At 39.1% G+C, this 26,646-nt stretch overlaps 1 protein-coding gene across 1 annotated transcript in view; it reads right to left on the bottom strand.

Annotated features, from left to right (window-relative positions):
• Positions 1-19,212, bottom strand: part of LOC139386899 (semaphorin-6B-like) — a 30,324-nt gene extending 11,112 nt beyond the window's left edge. Inside the window, exons 1-7 of the mRNA XM_071132771.1 lie at positions 19,107-19,212; positions 16,077-16,188; positions 15,833-15,893; positions 15,635-15,697; positions 3,569-3,667; positions 3,392-3,482; positions 2,710-2,829 (exon numbers count right to left, since the gene is read on the bottom strand). Of these exons, the coding sequence (XP_070988872.1) occupies positions 2,710-2,829; positions 3,392-3,482; positions 3,569-3,667; positions 15,635-15,697; positions 15,833-15,893; positions 16,077-16,188; positions 19,107-19,212 (652 nt within the window). The remainder of the gene's footprint in view (positions 1-2,709; positions 2,830-3,391; positions 3,483-3,568; positions 3,668-15,634; positions 15,698-15,832; positions 15,894-16,076; positions 16,189-19,106) is intronic.
• Between the last annotated feature and the right edge of the window lie 7,434 nt (positions 19,213-26,646).

Genomic DNA, 26,646 nt, shown 5'->3' with positions numbered 1-26,646 from the left:
CCTAAATTACAGAGTGAAAAGAAGGAAGCTTGAACAGAAAAAAAATATTCAAAAACATGCATCCTGTTAGCAACAAGGCACTAAAGTAATACTTCAAAAAATGTGGCAAAGCAGGTAGCTTTTTCTACTGAATACAAAGGTTTATGTTTGGGGGAAATCCGAGAGAAACCCTGGTTCACTCTGCTTTCCTCCAGACACTGGGAGATGAATTCGCCTTTCAGCAGGACAATAACCTAAAACACAAGGCCAAATATACCCTGGCGTTCCTTACCAAGAAGACACTGAATATTCCTGAGTGGTAGTTTTGACTTAAATCTGCTTGAAAATCTATGGCAAGACCTGAAAATGGTTGTCTAGCAATGATCAACAACCAATTTTAAAGAACTTTAAGAATTTGACATGAATAATTGGCAAATGTTTGGCACATTCCAGGTGTAAAAAGCCCTTAGAGATTTACCCAGAAAAACATACAGCTGTAATCTCTGCTAAAGGTGCTTCTACAAAATATTGACTCAGGGATGTGAATACTTACAGTTGAAGTCGGAAGTTTACATACACTTAGGTTGGAGTCATTAAAACTCGTTTTCAACCACTACACAAATGTCTTGTTAACAAACTATAGTTTTGGCAAGTCGATTAGGACATCTACTTTGTGCATGACACGAGTAATTCTTCCAACAATTGTTTACAGACAGATTATTTCATTTATAATTCACTGTATCACAATTCCAGTGGGTCAGAAGTTTACCGTGCCTTTAAACAGCTTGGAATTGGAATTCCAGAAAATGATGTCATGGCTTTAGAAGCTTCTGATAGGTTAATTGACATAATTTGAGTAAATTGGAGGTGTACCTGTGGATGTATTTCAAGGCCAACCTTCAAACCCAGTGCCTCTTTGCTTGACATCATGGGAAAAACAAAATAAATCAGCCTAGACTTCAGAAAAAAAATTGTAGACCTCCACCAGTCTAGTTCATCCTTGGGAGCCTTCCAAACGCCTGAAGGTACCACAGTCATCTGTACAAACAATAGTACGCAAGTATAAACTCTGTGGGACCACGCGGCCATCATACCACTCAGGAAGGAGACGCGTTCGTTCTACTAGAGATGAACGTACTTTGGTGCCAAAAGTGCAAATCAATCCCAGAACAACAGCAAAGGACCTTGTGAAGATGCTGGAGGAAACAGGTACAAAGGTATCTATATCCACAGTTAAACGAGTCTTATATCGACATAACCTGAAAGGACGCTCAGCAAGGAAGAAGCCACTGCTCCAAAACCGACATAAAAAAGACACAAAAAAAAAGCCTAAAAAGCCTAAACTACGGTTTTGCAGCTGCACATGGGGACAAACATCGTACTTTTGGAGAAATGTCCTCTGTTTTGATGAAACAAAAATAGAACTGTTGGCCATAATGACCATCGCTATGTTTGGAGGAAAAAGGGGGAGGCTTGCAAGCCAAAAAACGCCATCCCAACTGTGAAGCACACTGTGGCAGCATCATGTTGTGTGGGTGCATTGCTGCAGGAGGGACTGGTGCACTTCACAAAATAGATGACATCATGAGGAAGGACAATTATGTGGATATATTGAAGCAACATCTCAAGACATCAGTCTGGAAGTTAAAGCTTGGTCGCAAATGGGTCTTCCAAATGGACAGTGACCCCAAGCATACTTCCAAAGTTGTGGCAAAATGGCTTAAGGACAACAAAGGCAAGATATTGGAGTGGCCATCACCAAGCCCTGATCTCAATCCTATAGAAAATGTGTGGGCAGAACTGAAAAAGCTTGTGCGAGCAAGGAGGCCAACAAACCTGACTCAGTTACAACAGCTCTGTCAGGAGGAATGGGCCAAAATTCACCCAACTTATTGTGGGAAGCTTGTGGAAGGCTACCTGAAATGTTTGACCCAAGTTAAACAATTTAAAGGCAACGCTACCAACTACTAATTCAGTGTATGTACACTTCTGACCCACTGGGAATGTGATGAAAGAAATATAAGCTGAAATAAATAAATCTCTCTACTATTATTCTGACATTTCAAATTCTTACAATAAAGTGGTGATCCTAACTGACCTAAGACAGGGAATTTTTACCAGGATTAAATGTCAGGAATTGTAAAAACCTTAAGTTTAAATGTATTTGGCTAAGGTGTATGTAAACTTTCGACTTCAACTGTATGTAAATGAGATATTTATGTAATTAATTTTCTATTATTTTGCTAACATTTCTAAAACATGCTTTCACTTTATTGTGTATTGTGTGTAGATTTTTTGAATTCAGACAGTAACAACAAAGTGGAAGTAACACAACAAAATGTGGAATAAGTCAAGAGGTATGAATACTTTCTGAAGGCACTGTATGTGATCATATACAAATGTAAGCAAGGTTTGAAATTATTATGTTTTTTTCAGAAATGATATCTGTTTGGCCTTCTTGCGGTGAATTTGCAATCTACATTTTTTATTTTATTATGTTCCGGCCCCCCAACCATCCACTCAAGAAACAATTGGCCCGCAGCTGAAGTATAGCTAGTCCATACAGCTTTAATGTATCCACTCCTAGGATATAAGGATTTAGATAGGAAAGGTAGAGTGGTTGGGTTAGCCCGCAGTGTTTATGTGATCTTAGCAAACATTGGGAGTTCTTCACCTGTGGAGAAGAGTTCGGCCCATTCACTCACATGCAAGCACGTCATCTCAGTGTACCTCTGAACCATTTGGAGTCGTGTTTGACAGTGCGAAGAGCGGGGCTGTCGCCTAGGCTACGATAGATCACAGCATCAATCGCCAGGAAGTCTGTTACAGTACCAGTGAAGAGACTGCCCTCTGATAGAGAGAAAGAGATAGAGGGAGAGAGAGAGAAAGAGAGAAAGAGAGAGACAGAGAGAGAAAGAGAGAGACAGAGAGAACAAGAGAGAGAGAAAGAGAGAAAGAGAGAGAGAGAGCAAGAGAGAAAGAGATAGAGAGAGCAAGAGAGAGAGAGACAGAGAGCAAGAGAGAGAGAGAGAGCAAGAGAGAGAGACATACAGACACACAGAGTGAGACAGAGATAGAGAGAGAGCAAGAGAGAGCAAGAGAGAGAGACATACAGACACACAGAGAAAGAGACAGAGAGAGCAAGAGAGAGAGAGACAAAGAGCAAGAGAGAGTGACATACAGACACACAGACAGTGAGACAGAGATAGAAAGCGAGAACACACAGAACATGTATTTATCCTGAGTACAAGCACAGTCAAGTTCCTCCTCACAGCTCCAGTCTAGATTGATTTTCCATCTGAATGATTTCCCCTGAACATTACAGTCCTAGTAAAAATACCTATGTCATTACTTCCTGATATATTGAAAAATAATGAGAGTTAGAAAGAAAGAAAGAAAGAAACTACTGTACCTGCGAACAGAGCCACGTTGGCGTGTCTGGGGTCATACGGGCAACGAGCCATCCCACTGACCGTCTCTCCCACCATCTCCAAAGAGTCTCTCTGTAACACACACAATTGTCCATATGAACACGTACACACATGCCAATAAAGCTTCATTGAATTGAATTGAATAGACAGATACTCACAGTGTAGTTGGCACACAAAGGGTTGAAGGCATTGGTTCCACACACAAACAGTCCTTCATGTTGACTCAACACCACCTTAATGAAGTTACGACACTCCTCCTGAAGAAAGAGATAAGAAAGGATGAGAAATGACGGGAGAATCAGAGAAGTACTGTAAGTGTGTGTGTGTGTGCTCATACAAGTGTGTTTATCTTTCAAACCCACTCCTCAAAGGGTTAGGCAGAGAAATAAGTTTGTCATATCCATATGACAAAAGTAATCAATAAATACTCCTTAGTGTACATACATGTAACAGAGTTAAGAATATATCGAATGCTCACTCCACAGCTAGCTTGAAATGTCACTGATGGAGCCTTTTGTATGGCTCAATCGGTTTGCATGTTGTGAAGGAGGGCGGTCACGTGTGTTGTGAAGCAGAGGATGACAGGTTCGAGCCCAGTATGGGGCAGTCGGACAGCGGAGGTAGCTAAGCTGTTAGCAGTACACTGACCCCTGGTACATAGGCTACTTCACGGCTGGAATTCAGTATGCTGAGCTGGCTGAACTAAGCCATGGCTTAGGTGAAAACAACAACTCAGGAAAGCCTTAAGGAAATTACACACAACACACTGTTCAGCTGTATCTCTGTGTTTTAAAAGGTAGGTACTGTTACTCTACACATCTTCTAGCACGACTCACCACAACATTCCCTCTTTAGGAGTTCATCATGGGAGCTAGAAGAATCTCTCCATGTTCTAGTCTCTCTCTCAATTCAATTTAAGAGCTTTATTGGCATGGGAAACATATGTTAACATTGCCAAAGCAAGTGAAGTAGATAATAAACAAGAGTGAAATTAACAATAACAGTAAACATTACACTCAGAATATCCAAAAGAATATAGACATTTCAAATGCCATATTATGGCTATATGAGTCAAGGAAGCGACTGAATTTTTCTCTCAGTCTAATGGGAAAGGAAAGGGGGATACCTAGTCAGGGTGGGTGGTGTGATAGTTGAGGTTGTTTTTCTCGAAGGCAAAACCAGCATGTGGGGCTGGTTGCAATGGCCACGCGGAGGGTTGGGATTTGAAAAACTTTGTCTGCGGCATGGAGTAAAGATTCCTGCTACGGCAGGATGTTCGGTGGAAGAACGTAGCTCAGCTGTTGGCGCTAGCATTGGGTAAAATCAGCCTCAAGTGTAGTGATATTCTTAGATTCCACTGAAAAAGTGAATTCGATAGTTGAGAGTGGTGTTGTATTGCGGAATACACAGACGTCGGTATTTCATTTTATGAATCCGGCGAAGAAGTAATACTTTGAAACGTGCCGCCATTTGAGGTTACGTTTTAGAGCGAGTTATCTCGTCATGGTCAACTTGTATCTACAATTTTAAAAAAGGTTATTTTTGGATGCAAATCTCCTTTGCGGAAACATGTCGTGTCTCATAGGAGACAAGTGCACAATCTTTATACAGAAGGATACTGTAAGGAAGTGCTATTTCTTATGCAGGTGACCAGCCTACTGCTATAACATTGCTATAACTGAGACAACGTATTTTCACAGTAAAACATGTTAGGTCCCATACAGGATAGCTCCCACACCCAGACACACAGCACACACACATTACACACACTAACTGCCGAGGACACACAGATAAGACATACACCCACACATTGGGAGGAAGAGACAGCCTTGACTTGCAGAAACCAGCGCACACACCTAATCTCCTTTCTAGCCGAACATTGTGTGACTGAGGACAGCGCACACACCTAATCTCCTTCTTAGCTGAACATTGTGTGACAAGGAACGGCACGACAAGACTCAGAGGGATGACAGACGGCCCAACAGGACCAACCAGAAGACCAGAACTTCTAGACTCAACCTACTTTCTGTACTGTATATAACATACATGCACTCTGTTATCGGGGCTTCTTTTCTGCTGGTTCCTTATGAACTGAATGAAATGGGCCCGTATACGTTGTACCAGATATCTTTACTCATAATTAAACTGTCACTTGTCATACAATTTACCACCTTGTCTGAATCGATCCTTGACCGGCTCGCCCTCCTACATATCCCATTATCAACAATACTGACCAACTTAATTTAGCTTTTAGTTTTAATATTCACAGATTTGATTGTGTTATACGCTTCTACTAAATAAATGAACAGCTTTGGCTGCGGTAGAGGGGCACCCGAGAACGATCGGGCAGAGCCCGGTAGCAGCTCTAGCGGTGGTGCAGCTAATGCACCATCGTGAAGGGATGAACAAGTGAAGGGAGAAGGTTTGATGGGAAATGTTGTGGTGGATCAGAGTAAAGAGAGAGGGTGAATAGCCGGTGTGACTGCGACTGGGGTCGCTGAGTCGGTGCTGGAAAATGAATGTGGAGTTAAAGAGGAGTTTGAAACAATGGAAAATGAAGCAGCTGTTTTCAAAGTACCCAGGATTAAGAGGAAGAATTTAAGGGGTGATGAAGGTAGACATTGATAAATCAGTTGAGGATAAACAGATAGTAGAGATGGTGGGTTTTCCTCTGACGAGGAAAGCGAGAGTGAGTCATTTTACGCATCACAACAAAATAGCGAGATAAATGGGGTGGAAGGGAGGTATGGGATTGATAAAATCATTTCTGAAATTGATGAAAGGGAAGAAAGTGATTTAAATTCTAAAGGAAATGAAAGAGTTCAGTTGCAGCCTTAACTCTGTAAAGAGATGTTTACTGTCTCTTCCTATGTATTTTTTTCTCAGCCATGAGCAGTTTTAAGATTTCTTCTTTAAACGTAAATGGGGCGACAGTATGACTTAATGAAGGGTAAGGGAAGTTTTCTACAAGAAACGCATAGTAATATTGAAAATGAAGTTATGTGGCAAAAGGAGTGTGTGGAGGGGAGCAGTAGTGTGTAGTCATAAAAGCTAAAAACGTGGAGGTGTGGCTATCCTGTTCTCAAAAGGGCTTTTGCCTTTGTCATATGAGGTTGAAGAGGTAGTTGAGGGGAGGTTATTTAGAGTGAGGTATGAAAACATCACTATGTGTTTAATAAATGTATATGCCCCAGTGGTGGCAGTTGATAGGGTATGTTTTTTAGAGACATTATCAAATACCATTTAGAAATGTAACACTGAGGATAATTTATTTCTTGCTGGGGATTTTAACTGCACAGTCAGTGATTTAGATAGAAACCACAAAACCTCAAGGACTTTTTAAAAATGCCTTATTGTAATGCATGAACTGTGTGATATTTGACGGAGCCAACATGGAGGCACGAGACAGTACACATGGGCCCATTTGAGAGAGAACACCATCTCTCTGGCCAGGTTAGATAGGTTTTATTGTTTTGAGCATCAATCTCAGGTCTGTAAATCAAGTGTAATAACCCCAGTGGGATTTTCTGATGTTTGTTTATCAAATCAAATTGTATTAGTCACATGCGCCGAATACAACAAACCTTACAGGCTTACTTACAAGCCTCTAACCAACAGTGCAGTTAAAAAAAATATGGCTAAGAATAAGAGATAAAAGTAACAAGTAATTAAAGAGCAGCAGTAAAATAACAATATATACAGAGGGGTACTGGTTAGGTGAGGTAGTATGTACATGTAGGTAGAGTTATTAAAGTGTTCTAAGGGGCACTGGTTAGGTGACGTAGTATGTACATGTAATGTAGGTAGAGTTATTAAAGTGTTCTAATGGGTACTGGTTAGGTGAGGTAGTATGTACATGTAGGTAGAGTTATTAAAGTGTTCTAAAGGGTACTGGTTAGGTGAGGTAGTATGTACATGTAGGTAGAGTTATTAAAGTGTTCTAAGAGGTACTGGTTAGGTGACGTAGTATGTACATGTAATGTAGGTAGAGTTATTAAAGTGTTCTAATGGGTACTGGTTAGGTGAGGTAGTATGTACATGTAGGTAGAGTTATTAAAGTGTTCTAAGGGGTACTGGTTAGGTGAGGTAGTATGTACATGTAGGTAGAGTTATTAAAGTGTTCTAAGGGGTACTGGTTAGGTGAGGTAGTATGTACATGTAGGTAGAGTTATTAAAGTGTTCTAAGGGGTACTGGTTAGGTGAGGTAGTATGTACATGTAATGTAGGTAGAGTTATTAAAGTGTTCTAAGGGGTACTGGTTAGGTGAGGTAGTATGTACATGTAATGTAGGTATAGTTATTCAAGTGTTCTAAGGGGTACTGGTTAGGTGAGGTAGTATGTACATGTAGGTAGAGTTATTAAAGTGTTCTAAAGGGTACTGGTTAGGTGAGGTAGTATGTACATGTAGGTAGAGTTATTAAAGTGTTCTAAGGGGTACTGGTTAGGTGAGGTAGTATGTACATGTAATGTAGGTAGAGTTATTACAGTGTTCTAAGGAGTACTAGTTAGGTGAGGTAGTATGTACATATAGGTAGAGTTATTAAAGTGTTCTAAGGGGTACTGGTTAGGTGAGGTAGTATGTACATGTAGGTAGAGTTATTAAAGTGTTCTAAGGGGTACTGGTTAGGTGAGGTAGTATGTACATGTAGGTAGAGTTATTAAAGTGTTCTAAGGGGTACTGGTTAGGTGAGGTAGTATGTACATGTAGGTAGAGTTATTAAAGTGTTCTAAGGGGTACTGGTTAGGTGACGTAGTATGTACATGTAATGTAGGTAGAGTTATTAAAGTGTTCTAATGGGTACTGGTTAGGTGAGGTAGTATGTACATGTAGGTAGAGTTATTACAGTGTTCTAAGGGGTACTGGTTAGGTGAGGTAGTATGTACATGTAGGTAGAGTTATTAAAGTGTTCTAAGGGGTACTGGTTAGGTGAGGTAGTATGTACATGTAATGTAGGTAGAGTTATTAAAGTGTTCTAAGGGGTACTGGTTAGGTGAGGTAGTATGTACATGTAGGTAGAGTTATTAAAGTGTTCTAAGGGGTACTGGTTAGGTGAGGTAGTATGTACATGTAGGTAGAGTTATTAAAGTGTTCTAAGGGGTACTGGTTAGGTGAGGTAGTATGTACATGTAGGTAGAGTTATTAAAGTGTTCTAAGGGGTACTGGTTAGGTGAGGTAGTATGTACATGTAATGTAGGTAGAGTTATTAAAGTGTTCTAAGAGGTACTGGTTAGGTGAGGTAGTATGTACATGTAATGTAGGTATAGTTATTCAAGTGTTCTAAGGGGTACTGGTTAGGTGAGGTAGTATGTACATGTAGGTAGAGTTATTAAAGTGTTCTAAAGGGTACTGGTTAGGTGAGGTAGTAGGTACATGTAGGTAGAGTTATTAAAGTGTTCTAAGGGGTACTGGTTAGGTGAGGTAGTATGTACATGTAATGTAGGTAGAGTTATTACAGTGTTCTAAGGAGTACTAGTTAGGTGAGGTAGTATGTACATATAGGTAGAGTTATTAAAGTGTTCTAAGGGGTACTGGTTAGGTGAGGTAGTATGTACATGTAGGTAGAGTTATTAAAGTGTTCTAAGGGGTACTGGTTAGGTGAGGTAGTATGTACATGTAGGTAGAGTTATTAAAGTGTTCTAAGGGGTACTGGTTAGGTGAGGTAGTATGTACATGTAGGTAGAGTTATTAAAGTGTTCTAAGGGGTACTGGTTAGGTGAGGTAGTATGTACATGTAGGTAGAGTTATTAAAGTGTTCTAAGGGGTACTGGTTAGGTGAGGTAGTATGTACATGTAATGTAGGTAGAGTTATTAAAGTGTTCTAAGGGGTACTGGTTAGGTGAGGTAGTATGTACATGTAATGTAGGTATAGTTATTCAAGTGTTCTAAGGGGTACTGGTAAGGTGAGGTAGTATGTACATGTAGGTAGAGTTATTAAAGTGTTCTAAAGGGTACTGGTTAGGTGAGGTAGTATGTACATGTAGGTAGAGTTATTAAAGTGTTCTAAGGGGTACTGGTTAGGTGAGGTAGTATGTACATGTAATGTAGGTAGAGTTATTAAAGTGTTCTAAGGGGTACTGGTTAGGTGAGGTAGTATGTACATGTAGGTAGAGTTATTAAAGTGTTCTAAGGGGTACTGGTTAGGTGAGGTAGTATGTACATGTAGGTAGAGTTATTAAAGTGTTCTAAGGGGTACTGGTTAGGTGAGGTAGTATGTACATGTAGGTAGAGTTATTAAAGTGTTCTAAGGGGTACTGGTTAGGTGAGGTAGTATGTACATGTAATGTAGGTAGAGTTATTAAAGTGTTCTAAGGGGTACTGGTTAGGTGAGGTAGTATGTACATGTAATGTAGGTATAGTTATTCAAGTGTTCTAAGGGGTACTGGTTAGGTGAGGTAGTATGTACATGTAGGTAGAGTTATTAAAGTGTTCTAAAGGGTACTGGTTAGGTGAGGTAGTATGTACATGTAGGTAGAGTTATTAAAGTGTTCTAAGGGGTACTGGTTAGGTGAGGTAGTATGTACATGTAATGTAGGTAGAGTTATTACAGTGTTCTAAGGAGCACTAGTTAGGTGAGGTAGTATGTACATATAGGTAGAGTTATTAAAGTGTTCTAAGGGGTACTGGTTAGGTGAGGTAGTATGTACATGTAGGTAGAGTTATTAAAGTGTTCTAAGGGGTACTGGTTAGGTGAGGTAGTATGTACATGTAGGTAGAGTTATTAAAGTGTTCTAAGGGGTACTGGTTAGGTGAGGTAGTATGTACATGTAGGTAGAGTTATTAAAGTTTTCTAAGGGGTACCAGTTAGGTGAGGTAGTATATACATGTAATGTAGGTAGAGTTATTAAAGTGTTCTAAGGGGTACTGGTTAGGTGAGGTAGTATGTACATGTAATGTAGGTAGAGTTATTAAAGTGTTCTAAGGGGTACTGGTTAGGTGAGGTAGTATGTACATGTAATGTAGGTAGAGTTATTAAAGTGTTCTAAGGGGTACTGGTTAGGTGAGGTAGTATGTACATGTAATGTAGGTAGAGTTATTACAGTTACTATGCATAGACGACAACAGAGAGTAGCAGTGGTATGGAGGAGGGGGGGGGGGGGGCAATGCAAATAGTCTGGTTAGCCATTTGACTAGATGTTCAAGAGTCTTATGGCTTGGGTTAGAAGCTGTTTAGAAGCCTTTTGGACCAAGACTTGGCGAGTCTTTGACAATTTTTAGGGCCTTCGTCTGACACCGCCTGGTATAGAGGTCCTGGTTGGCAGGAAGCTTGGCCCCAGTGATGTACTGGGCTGTTTGCACTACCCTCTGTAGTGCCTTGCGGTCGGAGGCCCAGCAGTCCTACTGTGTTCCCGGCAGGCAGATAGGGGACAACATTCCCTGATTCTGAATTTTTGGGACGTCTCTAGGGCTATTGGGTTGGATGCTGGTCTAATTTTAATTGATCAGGAAAAGGCATTTGACCGAGTTGAACATCAATACTTATGGCACACGTTTGAGGCATTAGGTTTCAGCTCTGGTTTTATTGCCATGATTAGGGTGATATATGGTGACATTGAAAGTGTGCTGAAATTTAACGGTGGCTTGAGTGCTCCTTTTAAAGTATGTAGAGATTTTAGGCAGGGGTGTTCTTTGTCAGGAATGATATATGCAACCATTATAGAGCCACTACTAAATAGCATTAGACATCACATTGAAGGGGTGTAGCTTTCAGAGGATACTCCTCCTCTTCGTCTCAGCCTATCCCGATGCTACTTTAGTGAAAAATCAGGCAGAGGTGGATAGTTTGAGTCTCATGTTTTTTTTTCACCTTTATTTAACCAGGTAGGCTAGTTGAGAACAAGTTCTCATTTGCAACTGTGACCTGGCCAAGATAAAGGACAGCAGTTCGACACATACAACAACACAGAGTTACACATGGAATAAACAAACATACAGTCAATAATACAGTATATAAAAAAAAGTCTATATACAGTGAGTGCAAATGAGGTAAGATAAGGGAGGTAAAGGAAATAAATAGGCCATGGTGAGTAATTACAATAAAGCAATTAAACACTGGAATGGTAGATGTGCAGAAGATGAATGTGCAAGTAGAGATACTGGGGTGCAAAGGAGCAAGATAAATAAATAAATACAGTATGGGGATGAGGTAGTTGGATGAGCTGTTTACAGGTGCAGTGATCTGTGAGCTGCTCTGACAGCTGGTTCTTAAAGCTAGTGAGGGACATAAGAGTCTCCAGCTTCAGTGGTTTTTGCAGTTCGTTCCAGTCATTGGCAGCCGAGAACTGAAAGGAAAGGCGGCCGAAGGAGGAATTGGCTTTGGGGGTGACCAGTGAGATATACCTGCTGGAGCGCGTGCTACAGGTGGGTGCTGCTATGGTAACCAGTGAACTGAGATAAGGCTGGGCTTTACCTAGCAGAGACTTGTAGATGACCTGGAGCCAGTGGGTTTGGCGACGAGTATGAAGCGATGGCCAGCCAACGATAGCGTACAGGTCGCAGTGGTGGGTAATATATGGGGCTTTGGTGACAAAACGGATGGCACTGTGATAGACTGCATCCAATTTGTTGAGTAGAATGTTGGAGGCTATTTTATAAATTACATCACCGAAGTCGAGGATCGGTAGGATGGTCAGTCTTACGAGGGTATGTTTGGTAGCATGAGTGAAGGATGCTTTGTTGCAAAATAGGAAGCCGATTCTAGATTTAATTTTGGATTGGAGATGCTTAATGTGAGTCTGGAAGGAGAATTGGTTGATCGGTTTAGGGGAATATGCTCTGCAAAGGTATATTGGGAAAAAAAAGCTTTACAGATTTGAAAATGGTCTGAAGGGATCATTGCTTTGTCAGGGGGGGGGGGGGGGGGGGCTGGAATGGTGTAAGGGAGGTTTTAAGTATCTTGGAGTGTACCTAGGGGATGAGGGGACAATGGAAACAAATTGGAATGGGGTGCTTGAAATGGTGGAAGGGAGGATGAGGAGATGGCTGTGGTTGTTATCTCGTATGTCATGCAGGGGGCGCACTATTATTGTTAACAATGTGGTTGCCTCTGCACCGTGACATCGGTTGTCATGTTTAGAGCCACCATCTGGCCTTTTGGCTAAGATACAGGCGATTATTGTTGATTTATTTTGGGATAAATATCATGGGTTCCACAAAGTGTTTTGTATTTGTCAAAAGAGGAGGGGGGGGACAAGGTCTTGTACATCTTGCTAGTAGGGCTGCTGCTTTCCGGGTTTTAGTTTATTCAAAGGTTGCTTTATGGACCGGAAAATGTGGTTTGGAGATGGGTGGCAGGTCCTGTATTACAGCAGGTCGGGGGATTAGGTTTAAAGAAGGATTTATTTTAGGTTGATAGTAGCCAGATTTCAAGGCGGGGGAGTACCTTCGTTTTACAGAGGCCTTAGGGTTTGGAGCATAATAACGGAGTCCAGACGCACTCCAGCATTGGCTGCTGGAGGAACCTCTGGTGTATGGGGCAAGACTGGATTGTACAACTGCAGCTGTTCCACATTTCTCCAAGATTCTGGTGAAGGGCAAAATCCTCAGCCTAAAACAGTCAATGACCATGGCTGGGCCCACCTTAATGGAGGGCTGACGGGTGGCTGAATATTTCGGGTTGAGGTCGGAAAGAATTGTCGCACAACTGCTGGAAAGCTGCCGGAAGGCTCTGTCAGTAGAAGAGCTATGCTTAATAATACATATTAATATGCTTAATCATAAGAAGAAGGCACAAGATGAATAAGTCCCATTTCCAACACTAGGGATTACACCCAATATCCCAGTCAGAAAGAAAGGTGTTATTACTGGATTTGAGAGGGTTGGAAGAGGTGGATTTGGATGAGTTGAACGGGAAATACTTATATAGGGGGTGTGTCAAGGATTTGAATAAAGATAAATTGAAGAATAGAAAATACACTCCTTGGAGGGTAAAACTGGGCATTGGTGACAAGGTAAAGCCAGCATGGAGAGCACTGTACAAGCCACCATTACAAAAGGCCACCAGTGACATGCAATAGAGGGTTTTGCATGGCATCATTGCAGTTAATGTTTTTGTATCTGTTATTAACTTAGATATTGGTGTCCAGATAGATATCCTTTTTGTAACATAAGAGAAACAATTTTTCACTGTTTTATGGAGTGTGAGAGGCTAAAGCCTCTTTGAAATACTGTAGTCTTTGTTTACAGCTGTAGGGGAGATTTTCAATAACACTGTTTTTATTTTGGGGTTTCACTAAGCAACAGAAAAGAAAATGTCAACTGTTAAAACATTTTTGGGGGACTGTAACAAGTGAGCTAAGAGTCGGGAAGCAAGTTCAGGGAGTGAGTGTTTTAATAAATAAACATAACATAATACAAAACAAGAAAACACAAAAAACACACAGACATGAAACAGAAACAATGACTCCTGGGGAAGGAACCAAAGGGAGGGACACATATAGGAAAGGAACCAAAGGGAGTGACATATATAGGGAAGGAACCAAAGGGAGAGACATATATAGGGAAGGAACCAAAGGGAGGGACATATATAGGGAAGGAAACAAAGGGAGAGACATATATAGGAAAGGAACCAAAGGGAGAGACATATATAGGGAAGGAACCAAAGGGGGAGACATATATAGGGAAGGAACCAAAGGGAGGGACATATATAGGGAAGGAACCAAAGGGAGGGACATATATAGGAAAGGAACCAAAGGGAGAGACATATATAGGGAAGGAACCAAAGGGAGTGACATATATATAGGGAAGGAACCAAAGGGAGGGACATATATATTGAAGGAACCAAAGGGAGGGACATATATAGGGAAGGAACCAAAGGGAGTGACATATATAGGGAAGGAACCAAAGGGAGTGACATATATAGGGAAGGAACCAAAGGGAGTGACATATATAGGGAAGGAACCAAAGGGAGTGACATATATAGGGCAGGTAATCAAGGAGGTGATGGAGTCAAGGTAATGATGGTGACAGGTGTGTGCCATAACGAGCAGCCTGGTGACCTAGAGGCCGGAGGGGGTGCACCCGTGACAGGGTTAAGCTAAGATGGTAATTTTTCTGAGTAGGAAACATAAAATAGACACGCACAAGTTATGAGCAGGTTGTAAGATGTGTTTCTAAAGGATTAGTCAAAGTGAGCATAAAAGTGGATTTTGAGTTCTTCTCGGCTGTAAAAGATCTCCCATTGTTTGCGGAGACGTGGGCTTATGAAGGAGCGGTTTGTTTTGTGGAGGAGGGGAAACTATTTTTTCTAGATAAAATGAGTTGAACGTATATCTATGTTTTTTAATTAAATTAATTTTTATTTAGGAATGACACATTTGTTGCTTAATTTCTGAAAAGTCACAGTGTGCCATTATTTGTGTTCATTATTAAGTATAAAATAAAGGTTTTTATAAAAACTCTAAACTCTCTGTCTGTCTGTCTTTGTCTCTCTCCACTTTTGATGTCAAAAACCTTTGATGTTGTTACTTTCTCTTTTTGTTTCTTTCCCTTTTATCTGTCAACCTTAATGCCACACAACTCTTTCTCTTTCCCACGCTCTTCCTCTTTTCCTTCAATCTGTCTCTCTATCTCTACTTTTATCTGTCAACCTTAATGCCACACAACTCTTTCTCTTTCCCACGCTCTTTCTCTTTTCCTTCAATCTGTCTCTCTATCTCTACTTTTATCTGTGACTGTTTGGTCTTCTACCTCTATTTATATATCTCAAGTGCCTACTCCACTGATCGCTCTCTCCCTTTCTCTCCCTCCCTCCCTCTCCCTATCTCCCTCCCTTCCATCCTGATTTCCATGGTCTACCCCAGGGCTGTGTGACACCGCCATCTCAATATCTCTCTCCCTCTCTCGCTGTCTTTTCTCCTTCCTCGATTTTCTCTCTCCTCCTCCCCCACTTCTTCTCTTCCCCCTCACTCTCTCTCTTCTCTTCCCCCTCACTCTTTCTTTCTCCCCTCTCTGCCAATAAGACAGATAAAAGTAAAATCTTTCCCTCTCGATCCTCCCTCTCTCCTTTATCTCTTAGGCCTCCATTATTCACTGATCGTATCACCCCATAATACTCATCACTCAGATCAGTTGCAGGTATCACATTCTCACTGCAGGACAACATGTCATTGGGATTACTAGAATCGATAACCCCACAGCACCTCCAACAACACACTGTAGTCTAAAGTTTTTTTCTGTGAGTAACCACTGACATACGCTGCCCTCTGGGCTAGAGATGGGAACTAACCTCATGTTTGCCCTTCATTCTGCAGACTCGAATGTCATTCTTATTGGATTCCCACGTCCGCTTCTAGCAGAGGACCACAAAATGACATGACCAGAGGGTTACAATCATACTGGGATCGGATTTAATCAGAGGTGTTTGTTACATCAGCGAGGTCTGTCTGTCTGTCTGTCTGTCTGTCTGTCTGTCTGTCTGTCTCACCTTGCTGTAGAACATTTCATCCCCTGACATATTGTCCAGCTCCACTCTGTATAGATCATCTCTGTTTTACAAACACAGACAACAGGAGAAAAACAAAGACATTTTCAGTATTTTGCAGTGTATTTGATCATGAAACAACTATATACTGTGTACAGTGTGTACGGCAGGATACTGTGTACAGTGTGTGTGGTAGGGTACTGTGTACAGTGTGTAAGGTAGGGTACAGGCAGTGTCTGATTATTACCTGGCTCCTATGTAGAGAGTGCGGTTGACCTGGAGCACTGTCTGAATGTGCAGCTCCTGTCTCTGAGAGGAATGATGAGCTCTACCCACAAACACAGGATACCTCCTCACCACTGAGAAGAAGGATGAGAGAGCGAAAGAAAGGGTTGTTTATACTCTATCATTACATTACAGGGGATGGAGAGAGAAAGACAGGAAGGATGGAGGAAAAAAAGCTAGGAGGGGAAGAGTGAAAAGTGAGAAAGGCGGAGGAGGGAGAAACAGAGCGATGGCAGAAAGATGGAGACAGACAATGATAGTGATACAGGAGGGGAAGAGGGGATAGATCAGACACATACAGTATGGAAGGACAGACAGGACACACTGCAGGAGAGGAGAGGATAGATCAGACACATACAGTATGGAAGGACAGACAGGACACACTGCAGGAAGGGAGGAGAGGATAGATCAGACACATAGAGTATGGAAGGACAGGTAGGACACACTGCAGGAGGAGAGGAGAGGATAGATCAGACACATACAGTATGGAAGGACAGGCCGGACACACTGCAGGAGGAGAGGAGAGGATAGATCAGACACATACAGTATGGAAGGACAGACAGGACACACTGCAGGAGGGGAAGAGGGGATAGATCAGACACATAGAGTATGGAAGGACAGACAGGACACACTGCAGGAGGAGAGGAGAGGATAGATCAGACACATAGAGTATGGAAGGACAGGCCGGACACACTGCAGGAAGGGAGGAGAGGATAGATCAGACACATAGAGTATGGAAGGACAGACAGGACACACTGCAGGAGAGGAGAGGATAGATCAGACACATACAGTATGGAAGGACAGACAGGACACACTGCAGGAGGAGAGGAGAGGATAGATCAGACACATACAGTATGGAAGGACAGGCCGGACACACTGCAGGAGGAGAGGAGAGGATAGATCAGACACATAGAGTATGGAAGGACAGACAGGATACACTGCAGGAAGGGAGGAGAGGATAGATCAGACACATACAGTATGGAAGGACAGACAGGACACACTGCAGGAGGAGAGGAGAGGATAGATCAGACACATACAGTATGGAAGGACAGGTAGGACACACTGCAGGAGGAGAGGAGAGGATAGATCAGACACAGAGTATGGAAGGACAGACAGGACACACTGCAGGAAGGGAGGAGAGGATAGATCAGACACATACAGTATGGAAGGACAGGCCGGACACACTGCAGGAGGAGAGGAGAGGATAGATCAGACACATACAGTATGGAAGGACAGGCCGGACACACTGCAGGAGGAGAGGAGAGGATAGATCAGACACAGAGTATGGAAGGACAGACAGGACACACTGCAGGGAAGGTGGAGAGGACATAGTGACATCTCCATACGGACTCCTCTTCAGGAGATTGAGTGGGACCACTGTCTCATTGTCCTTGACTGCAGGGAGCGACATAATAGACATCCATCCATCTACACATCTCCAAACGCTCTGCCCTCTCTCTCTCCTCTGCTTCTATTCAATCTCTCTCTCCATCTCCACCTCTCTGACTATCTACCTCCTCCCTCCTTCGATTGCTCTCTTTTTCTCTCTGTCCTCCCATGTCTCTCTCTCTCCACCTCTCACACCCCCCTCCTCTTGAACTAGGTTGATGCTCAATCAGATATGCAGTAAAACAGCAACAAAGCAATGACCTCAGATAGCAGCTCCATAATATTAAATTGAAGGAGAGGAGGAGGGGAGAGCATTATATATTTTGTTCACACACTCAAGGAGAAACACATTTCCCAGTGCTTCTGCAATCTATCTCTGTGACACGGTTGTTTCGTGTGAAAACAGCTCCAGACCAAGGCTGTGACCCCTGAACTTTCTGGCCTGATGGAATACTGAGAAGGGCCACCAAGGGTCATTCAGCACAGATACCATACATACACAAACGCATGCAGGCCAAAGAAACACATACACACACTGAGTATACTGAAAAATTAAGAACACCTTCCTAATATTGAGTTGCATCCATAGCCGCAGGAAGTAGTTTGGTGGTGGTGGTGGTGGTGTTTTTTTTTATGGGGGGGATGAGCAAAAAAGAATGACTGTGCTGAAGACGTCTATATCGGTCTGATATCATCACAAACCACTTGATGCCTCAATGTACTCAATTACTGTATTGGTCATTTTTTCATGGTGATGGAGTCTACAGGTACAAAGTCTACAGGTACAAACCAAGATGACCAGCCTATGTACAATACAGTAATATACATTTACATTAAGTGGTTTGTAAGGACGGTAAATTAATACTGTACAAAGTGGTTGTTTTTCATGTTATTTGATCAAGAAAAATATTCAATTTGATGTGGATGTTTGATGTCTTTGCCCATAAATTTGCACCTTTTGATGTAATGTTTGAGAACAGGGTTTTGTTCTTTCTGGATTCCATTAGAATGACAGAATCACAGAGAATCGGACAGAGCAACAACTCTTACAATTCCAACTATTGAATCCTGCAAGATACTGTTCTTCATTATACAAGTAACTTTCTTGCTAAAGTGGAGATGCTGAGAAATAGGACCGCACTACAGACATCTACATTGGTTTGCTAATACTAGTAAAGGCCCAGTGCACCACCAAAATGTATATATTTTTTGATTCCGATATTTTTCAGAGGGTCTTGCAGCACCCTCAGCCCCCCTACTTCCCGCAGCTATGGTTACACCCCTCCTTTTGCCCTCAGAACAGCCTCAATTCGTCAAGGCATGGACTGAACAACGTGTCGAAAGCATTCCACGGGGAAGCTGGACCATGTTGACTCCAATGCTTCCCACAGTTGTGTCAAGTTGGCTGGATGTCCTTTGGGTGGTGAACCATTCTTGATACACACAGGAAACTGTTGAGCGTGAAAAATCCAGGAGCGTTGCAGTTCTTGACACAAACCGGTGCGCCTAGCACCTACCACCGTACCCCATTCAAAGGCCATTCACCCTCTGAATGTCACCCCCCCCCCCCCCCACACACACACACACTGAGAAGGACACATACCCTCTAAGGGAGCGTAGCTGAGCGGACCGGGCTCCTCTGGGAAAGAACTGTGAGCCAATCGGAGGAGAAGGAGGAGAAACATGAAGGGAGGGGCCATGGTTGTCATGGCAGCACAGCACGGGCACTAGAAAGGGAAAGAAAGAGAGGAGAGAGAGAAGAGAGAATAATCAGTGACCAGTCCTATAGTTGCAAATCACACCGTACATTATATAGGTGGTGTAGAGAGATATTGATTGCAATAGGTTGCATACACGGGCACACACACATGTACGCATGCACTCAGTCAGGGTCAAATGACCTGGCACCTAAAGTATGGTCCATAGAGCAGCGTACACTGGGGAGAAGGCTGTGCCAAATGAAATGCAATGTGCCCTATTGTTTAGAATGGCTACTGTTGAGCATTTCCAGCTGAACACAGTGACCTAAGCCATATACCACCCCAGAGTCCTATATAGAGAGAAGTGGCTACTGCTATAGAGGGAACCCTACAGGGCCATACACCATAACATCCTATATAACAGAGAAGCTGGGCCCTATAGCAAACCCCCCAAAAAAGGGAAAGACTGAAGGCAGCTGGAAAACATCAGACAAGCTGAGGGAAGTCACAGATAAGTTGGACAATATCTCCATGTACTCTATAGAGCCCAATGCTTGGTAATGTACTCTATAGAGCCCAATGCTTGGTAATGTACTCTATAGAGTCCAATGCTTGGTAATGTACTCTATAGAGCCCAATGCTTGGTAATGTACTCTATAGAGCCCAATGCTTGGTAATGTACTCTATAGAGTCCAATGCTTGGTAATGTACTCTATAGAGCCCAATGCTTGGTAATGTACTCTATAGAGCCCAATGCTTGGTAATGTACTCTATAGAGCCCAATGCTTGGTAATGTACTCTATAGAGTCCAATGCTTGGTAATGTACTCTATAGAGTCCAATGCTAGTTAGTGTACTCCATCGAGCCCAAGGCTTGGTAAAGTACTCTATAGAGTCCAATGCTAGTTAGTGTACTCTATAGAGCCCAATGCTTGGTAATGTACTATATAGAGCCCAATGCTTTGTAATCTATTCTATAGAACCCAATGCTTGGTAATGCACAACAATACTAGTCATTCAGTTGAGGCTCTTATCCAGACAAACTTCTCTTTCACTGTCTCTATCACATACACGTGCACGCACGCACGCACACACACACACTCTGCAGGGGTGAAACAGTGAAATGTGGGCATCCACCCAGCAATGCATCAATCAACAGATTGCTCTTTATAAAACAAGAGCTGACTTACTGCCACACATAAATAATGAGAGAGATTGGCTGACACTCTTTTAGCTAAGGTATCAGGCGCAGGGTTGGGCTCAGCTCCATTTCAACTCAGTCAATTCAAGAATTTTATTGAAATTCTTTATGAAAAACTTTATTGGGGGAAAATAGTAGAGCCATTTAATTTGATGAATGATTTTTCTCTAACTGTAATGAACTTGACCCCAGCCCTGCACAAAGCTACAGCTCCACTTACTCTACAACAGGTCTCACCCACTGCTGTTTCACGCCTGTACCAAGGATTCAGTGCTATGAAAATAACAACTTCTCTTTGTCTGGGGATAATAATTGAGGGATATACAGTGCCTTCGGAAAGTATTCACACCCCTTGACTTTTTCCACATTTTGTTGTGTTTCAGCCTGAATTTAAAATAGATTGAATTGAGCTTTTTTTCTCACTAGCCTACACACAATAGTGTGTGCAAAGCTGTCATCAAGGCAAAGGGTGGCTGTATTTTGATTTGTTTAACACTTTTTGGTTAGTACATGATTCCATATGTGTTATTTCATAGTTTTGATGTCTTCACTACTATTCGACAATGTAGAAAATAGTAAAAATCAAGAAAAACTAATAGGGGTTTCCAAACGTTTGACTGGTATATATATATATATATATATATATATATAACGTTTGACTGGTACTGTATATATATAAAACGTTTGACTGGTACTGTATATATAGTACTGTATATATATATAACGTTTGACTGGTACTGTATATATAGTACTGTATATATATATATATATATAACGTTTGGCTGGTACTGTATATATATATATATATATATATAACATTTGACTGGTACTGTGTATATATATATATAACGTTTGACTGGTACTGTATGTATATAACGTTTGACTGGTACTGTATATATATATAGTTTGACTGGTACTGTATATATATATATATATATATAACGTTTGACTGGTACTGTATATATATATATATAACGTTTGACTGGTACTGTATATATATAACGTTTGACTGGTTGTTACAAATCCCTTTTGGCCCGACAGTCTAGGGGGGATGGTAGTGAGACCCGTAACATAACTCATGTAAATTATAATAGTGACAAAGTAAAAGTGAACGAAATAACCACGACAACCGAAATAATACCGTCAAACTCAGGGTTTATTTATAAACACACGGTAATGGGGGGAGCAGGAAAAGGGGCTGAGCTGGACCCAAGGAAAGAAACAATATGCAACAACACCCCTAAGCTAGACTAGCCTATTTCAACAACAGCTAACTAACTAACCAAAAATACAGTGGGTGGTCCACCCAGTTCTAACTAGTGTTTTTAACAAAGTTTACCTACGGGTAGTGTATGCCCATGGGCGACTTGTCTTGGTTTCCCCTTTTCCCACCAGCAAACAAACAAACACCATAACCAAAACAATACTCACAGGTGATGACAAAGTGCTATGGAGGTGTTCAAACAAAAGAGAGGTTAATTAATACACAGAGAGAGAGATCTACATACATGGCATTTACAAAGAGATTGTGCTACTGAAATCTATCAAGAACAGCTATCTACCAACATGGCATTACAAAGATTGAGCTTCCTTTTGAAATCTACCAAGAACAGCTATCTACCAACATGGTATTACAAAGATTGAGCTCTCCTGAAATCTACCAACATGGCATTACAAAGATTGAGCTCTCCTGAAATCTACCAAGAACAGAGATCTTCCAACATGGCATTACAAAAATTGAGCTCTCCTGAAATCTACAAAGAACAGCTATCTACCAACATGGCATTACAAAGATTGAGCTCTCCTGAAATCTACAAAGAACAGCTATCTACCAACATGGCATTACAAAGATTGAGCTCTTGAACAAACAAATGATGGGGTTTTTAAACCATGGGGAAGGAACTGTGATAGGGTAGGAAACAGGAGGAGGTGTGTCTTCTGATTGATGGGTTGATTGTTGACTGATTGGGGAGTGATGATTTTCACCTGTGAGGGGAGAATGAGAGAAAAGAAACACACACACACACACAGGATACACACACAGGATACTTGTATCCGTAACACTGGTACTGTATATATATATATATAACGTTTGACTGGTACTGTATATATATATATATAACGTTAGACTGGTACTGTATGTATATATATAACGTTTGACTGGTACTGTATATATATATATAACGTTTGACTGGTACTGTATATATATAACGTTTGACTGGTACTGTATGTATATAACGTTTGACTGGTACTGTATATATATATATATATATATAACGTTTGACTGGTACTGTATATATAATATATATAACGTTTGACTGGTACTGTATATATATAACGTTTGACTGGTACAGTATATATATAACGTTTGACTGGTACAGTATATATATAACGTTTGACTGGTACTGTATATATATAACGTTTGACTGGTACTGTATATATATAATGTTTGACTGGTACTGTATATATATATATAACGTTTGACTGGTACTGTATATATATAACGTTTGACTGGTACAGTATATATATATATATATATATATATATATATATATATATAAAACGTTTGACTGGTACTGTATATATATAACGTTTGACTGGTACTGTGTATGTATATAACGTTTGACTGGTACTGTATATATATATATATATATACAACGTTTGACTGGTACTGTATATATATAACGTTTGACTGGTACTGTATATATATAATGTTTGACTGGTACTGTATATATATAATGTTTGACTGGTACTGTATATATATATATATATATATATATATATATATATATATATATATATATATATAACGTTTGACTAGTACTGTATATATATATATATATATATATATATAACGTTAGACTGGTACTGTATGTATATATATACCGTTTGACTGGTACTGTATATTTATATATAACGTTGGACTGGTACTGTATGTATATAACGTTTGACTGGTACAGTATATATATAATGTTTGACTGGTACAGTATATATATAACATTTGACTGGTACTGTATATATATAACGTTTGACTGGTACTGTATATATATAACGTTTGAATGGCACTGTATATATATAACGTTTGACTGGTACTGTATATATATAACATTTGACTGGTACTGTATATATATATATATAACATTTGACTGGTACTGTATATATATATATAACGTTTGACTGGTACTGTATGTATATAACGTTTGACTGGTACTGTATATATATATATAACGTTTGACTGGTACTGTATGTATATAACGTTTGACTGGTACTGTATATATATATATATATATATAACGTTAGACTGGTACTGTATATATATAATGTTTGACTGGTACTGTATATATATATATATAACGTTTGACTGGTACTGTATATATATATAACGTTTGACTGGTACTATATGTATATATATATATATATATATATATATATAACGTTTGACTGGTACTGTATGTATATAACGTTTGACTGGTACTGTATATATATAACGTTTGAATGGTACTGTATATATATAACGTTTGACTGGTACTGTATATATATAACATTTGACTGGTACTGTATATATATATATATATATATATAACATTTGACTGGTACTGTATGTATATAACGTTTGACTGGTACTGTATATATATATATAACGTTTGACTGGTACTGTATGTATATAACGTTTGACTGGTAATGTATATATATATATAAAGTTTGACTGGTACTGTATGTATATAACGTTTGACTGGTACTGTATATATATATATATATATATATATATATATATATATATATATAACGTTTGACTGGTACTGTATATATATAACGTTTGACTGGTACTGTGTATATATATATATATATATAAAACGTTTGACTGGTACTGTATATATATATATATATATAACGTTTGACTTGTACTGTATATATATATATATAACGTTTGACTGGTACTGTATATATATATATATATAACGTTAGACTGGTACTGTATATATATAATGTTTGACTGGTACTGTATATATATATATAACGTTTGACTGGTACTGTATATATATAACGTTTGACTGGTACTATATGTATATATATAACGTTTGACTGGTACTGTATGTATATAACGTTTGACTGGTACTGTATATATATAACGTTTGAATGGTACTGTATATATATAACGTTTGACTGGTACTGTATATTTATAACATTTGACTGGTACTGTATATATATATATATATATATATATCTATATAACATTTGACTGGTACTGTATATATATAACGTTTGACTGGTACTGTATGTATATAACGTTTGACTGGTACTGTATATATATATATATAACGTTTGACTGGTACTGTATGTATATAACGTTTGACTGGTACTGTATATATATATATATATATATATATATATATATATATATATATATATATATATATATATACGTTTGACTGGTACTGTGTATATATATATATATATAACGTTAGACTGGTACTGTATGTATATATATAACGTTTGACTGGTACTGTATATATATAACATTTGACTGGTACTGTATGTATATAACGTTTGACTGGTACTGTATATATATATATAACGTTTGACTGGTACTGTATATATATATATATATATATATATATATATATATATATATATATAACGTTTGACTGGTACTGTATATATATAACGTTTGACTGGTACAGTATATATATAACGTTTGACTGGTACAGTATATATATAACGTTTGACTGGTACTGTAAATATATAACGTTTGCCTGGTACTGCATATATATAATGTTTGACTGGTACTGTATATATATATATATAACGTTTGACTGGTACTGTATATATATAACGTTTGACTGGTACAGTATATATATAACGTTTGACTGGTACTGTATATATATAACGTTTGACTGGTACTGTATATATATATATATATATACAACGTTTGACTGGTACTGTATATATATAACGTTTGACTGGTACTGTATATATATAATGTTTGACTGGTACTGTATATATATATATATAACGTTTGACTGGTACTGTATATATATAACGTTTGACTGGTACAGTATATATATAACGTTTGACTGGTACTGTATATATATAACGTTTGACTGGTACTGTATATATATATATATATATACAACGTTTGACTGGTACTGTATATATATAACGTTTGACTGGTACTGTATATATATAATGTTTGACTGGTACTGTATATATATAATGTTTGACTGGTACTGTATATATATATATATATATATATATATATATATATATATATATATATATACGTTTGACTAGTACTGTATATATATATATATATATATATATAACGCTAGACTGGTACTGTATGTATATATATACCGTTTGACTGGTACTGTATATTTATATATAACGTTGGACTGGTACTGTATGTATATAACGTTTGACTGGTACAGTATATATATAATGTTTGACTGGTACAGTATATATATAACATTTGACTGGTACTGTATATATATAACGTTTGACTGGTACTGTATATATATAACGTTTGAATGGCACTGTATATATATAACGTTTGACTGGTACTGTATATATATAACATTTGACTGGTACTGTATATATATATATATAACATTTGACTGGTACTGTATATATATATATAACGTTTGACTGGTACTGTATGTATATAACGTTTGTTTGGTACTGTATATATATATATAACGTTTGACTGGTACTGTATGTATATAACGTTTGACTGGTACTGTATATATATATATATATATATATATAACGTTAGACTGGTACTGTATATATATAATGTTTGACTGGTACTGTATATATATATATATAACGTTTGACTGGTACTGTATATATATATAACGTTTGACTGGTACTATATGTATATATATATATATATATATATATATATATATATATATATATAACGTTTGACTGGTACTGTATGTATATAACGTTTGACTGGTACTGTATATATGTAACGTTTGAATGGTACTGTATATATATAACGTTTGACTGGTACTGTATATATATAACATTTGACTGGTACTGTATATATATATATATATATAACATTTGACTGGTACTGTATGTATATAACGTTTGACTGGTACTGTATATATATATATAACGTTTGACTGGTACTGTATGTATATAACGTTTGACTGGTAATGTATATATATATATAAAGTTTGACTGGTACTGTATGTATATAACGTTTGACTGGTACTGTATATATATATATATATA

The sequence above is a fragment of the Oncorhynchus clarkii genome, chromosome 28, assembly GCF_045791955.1.
Source record: "Oncorhynchus clarkii lewisi isolate Uvic-CL-2024 chromosome 28, UVic_Ocla_1.0, whole genome shotgun sequence".
In the NCBI taxonomy this organism is placed as follows: Eukaryota; Metazoa; Chordata; class Actinopteri; order Salmoniformes; family Salmonidae; genus Oncorhynchus; species Oncorhynchus clarkii.
This window is presented reverse-complemented; position numbering and strand designations above follow the sequence as displayed.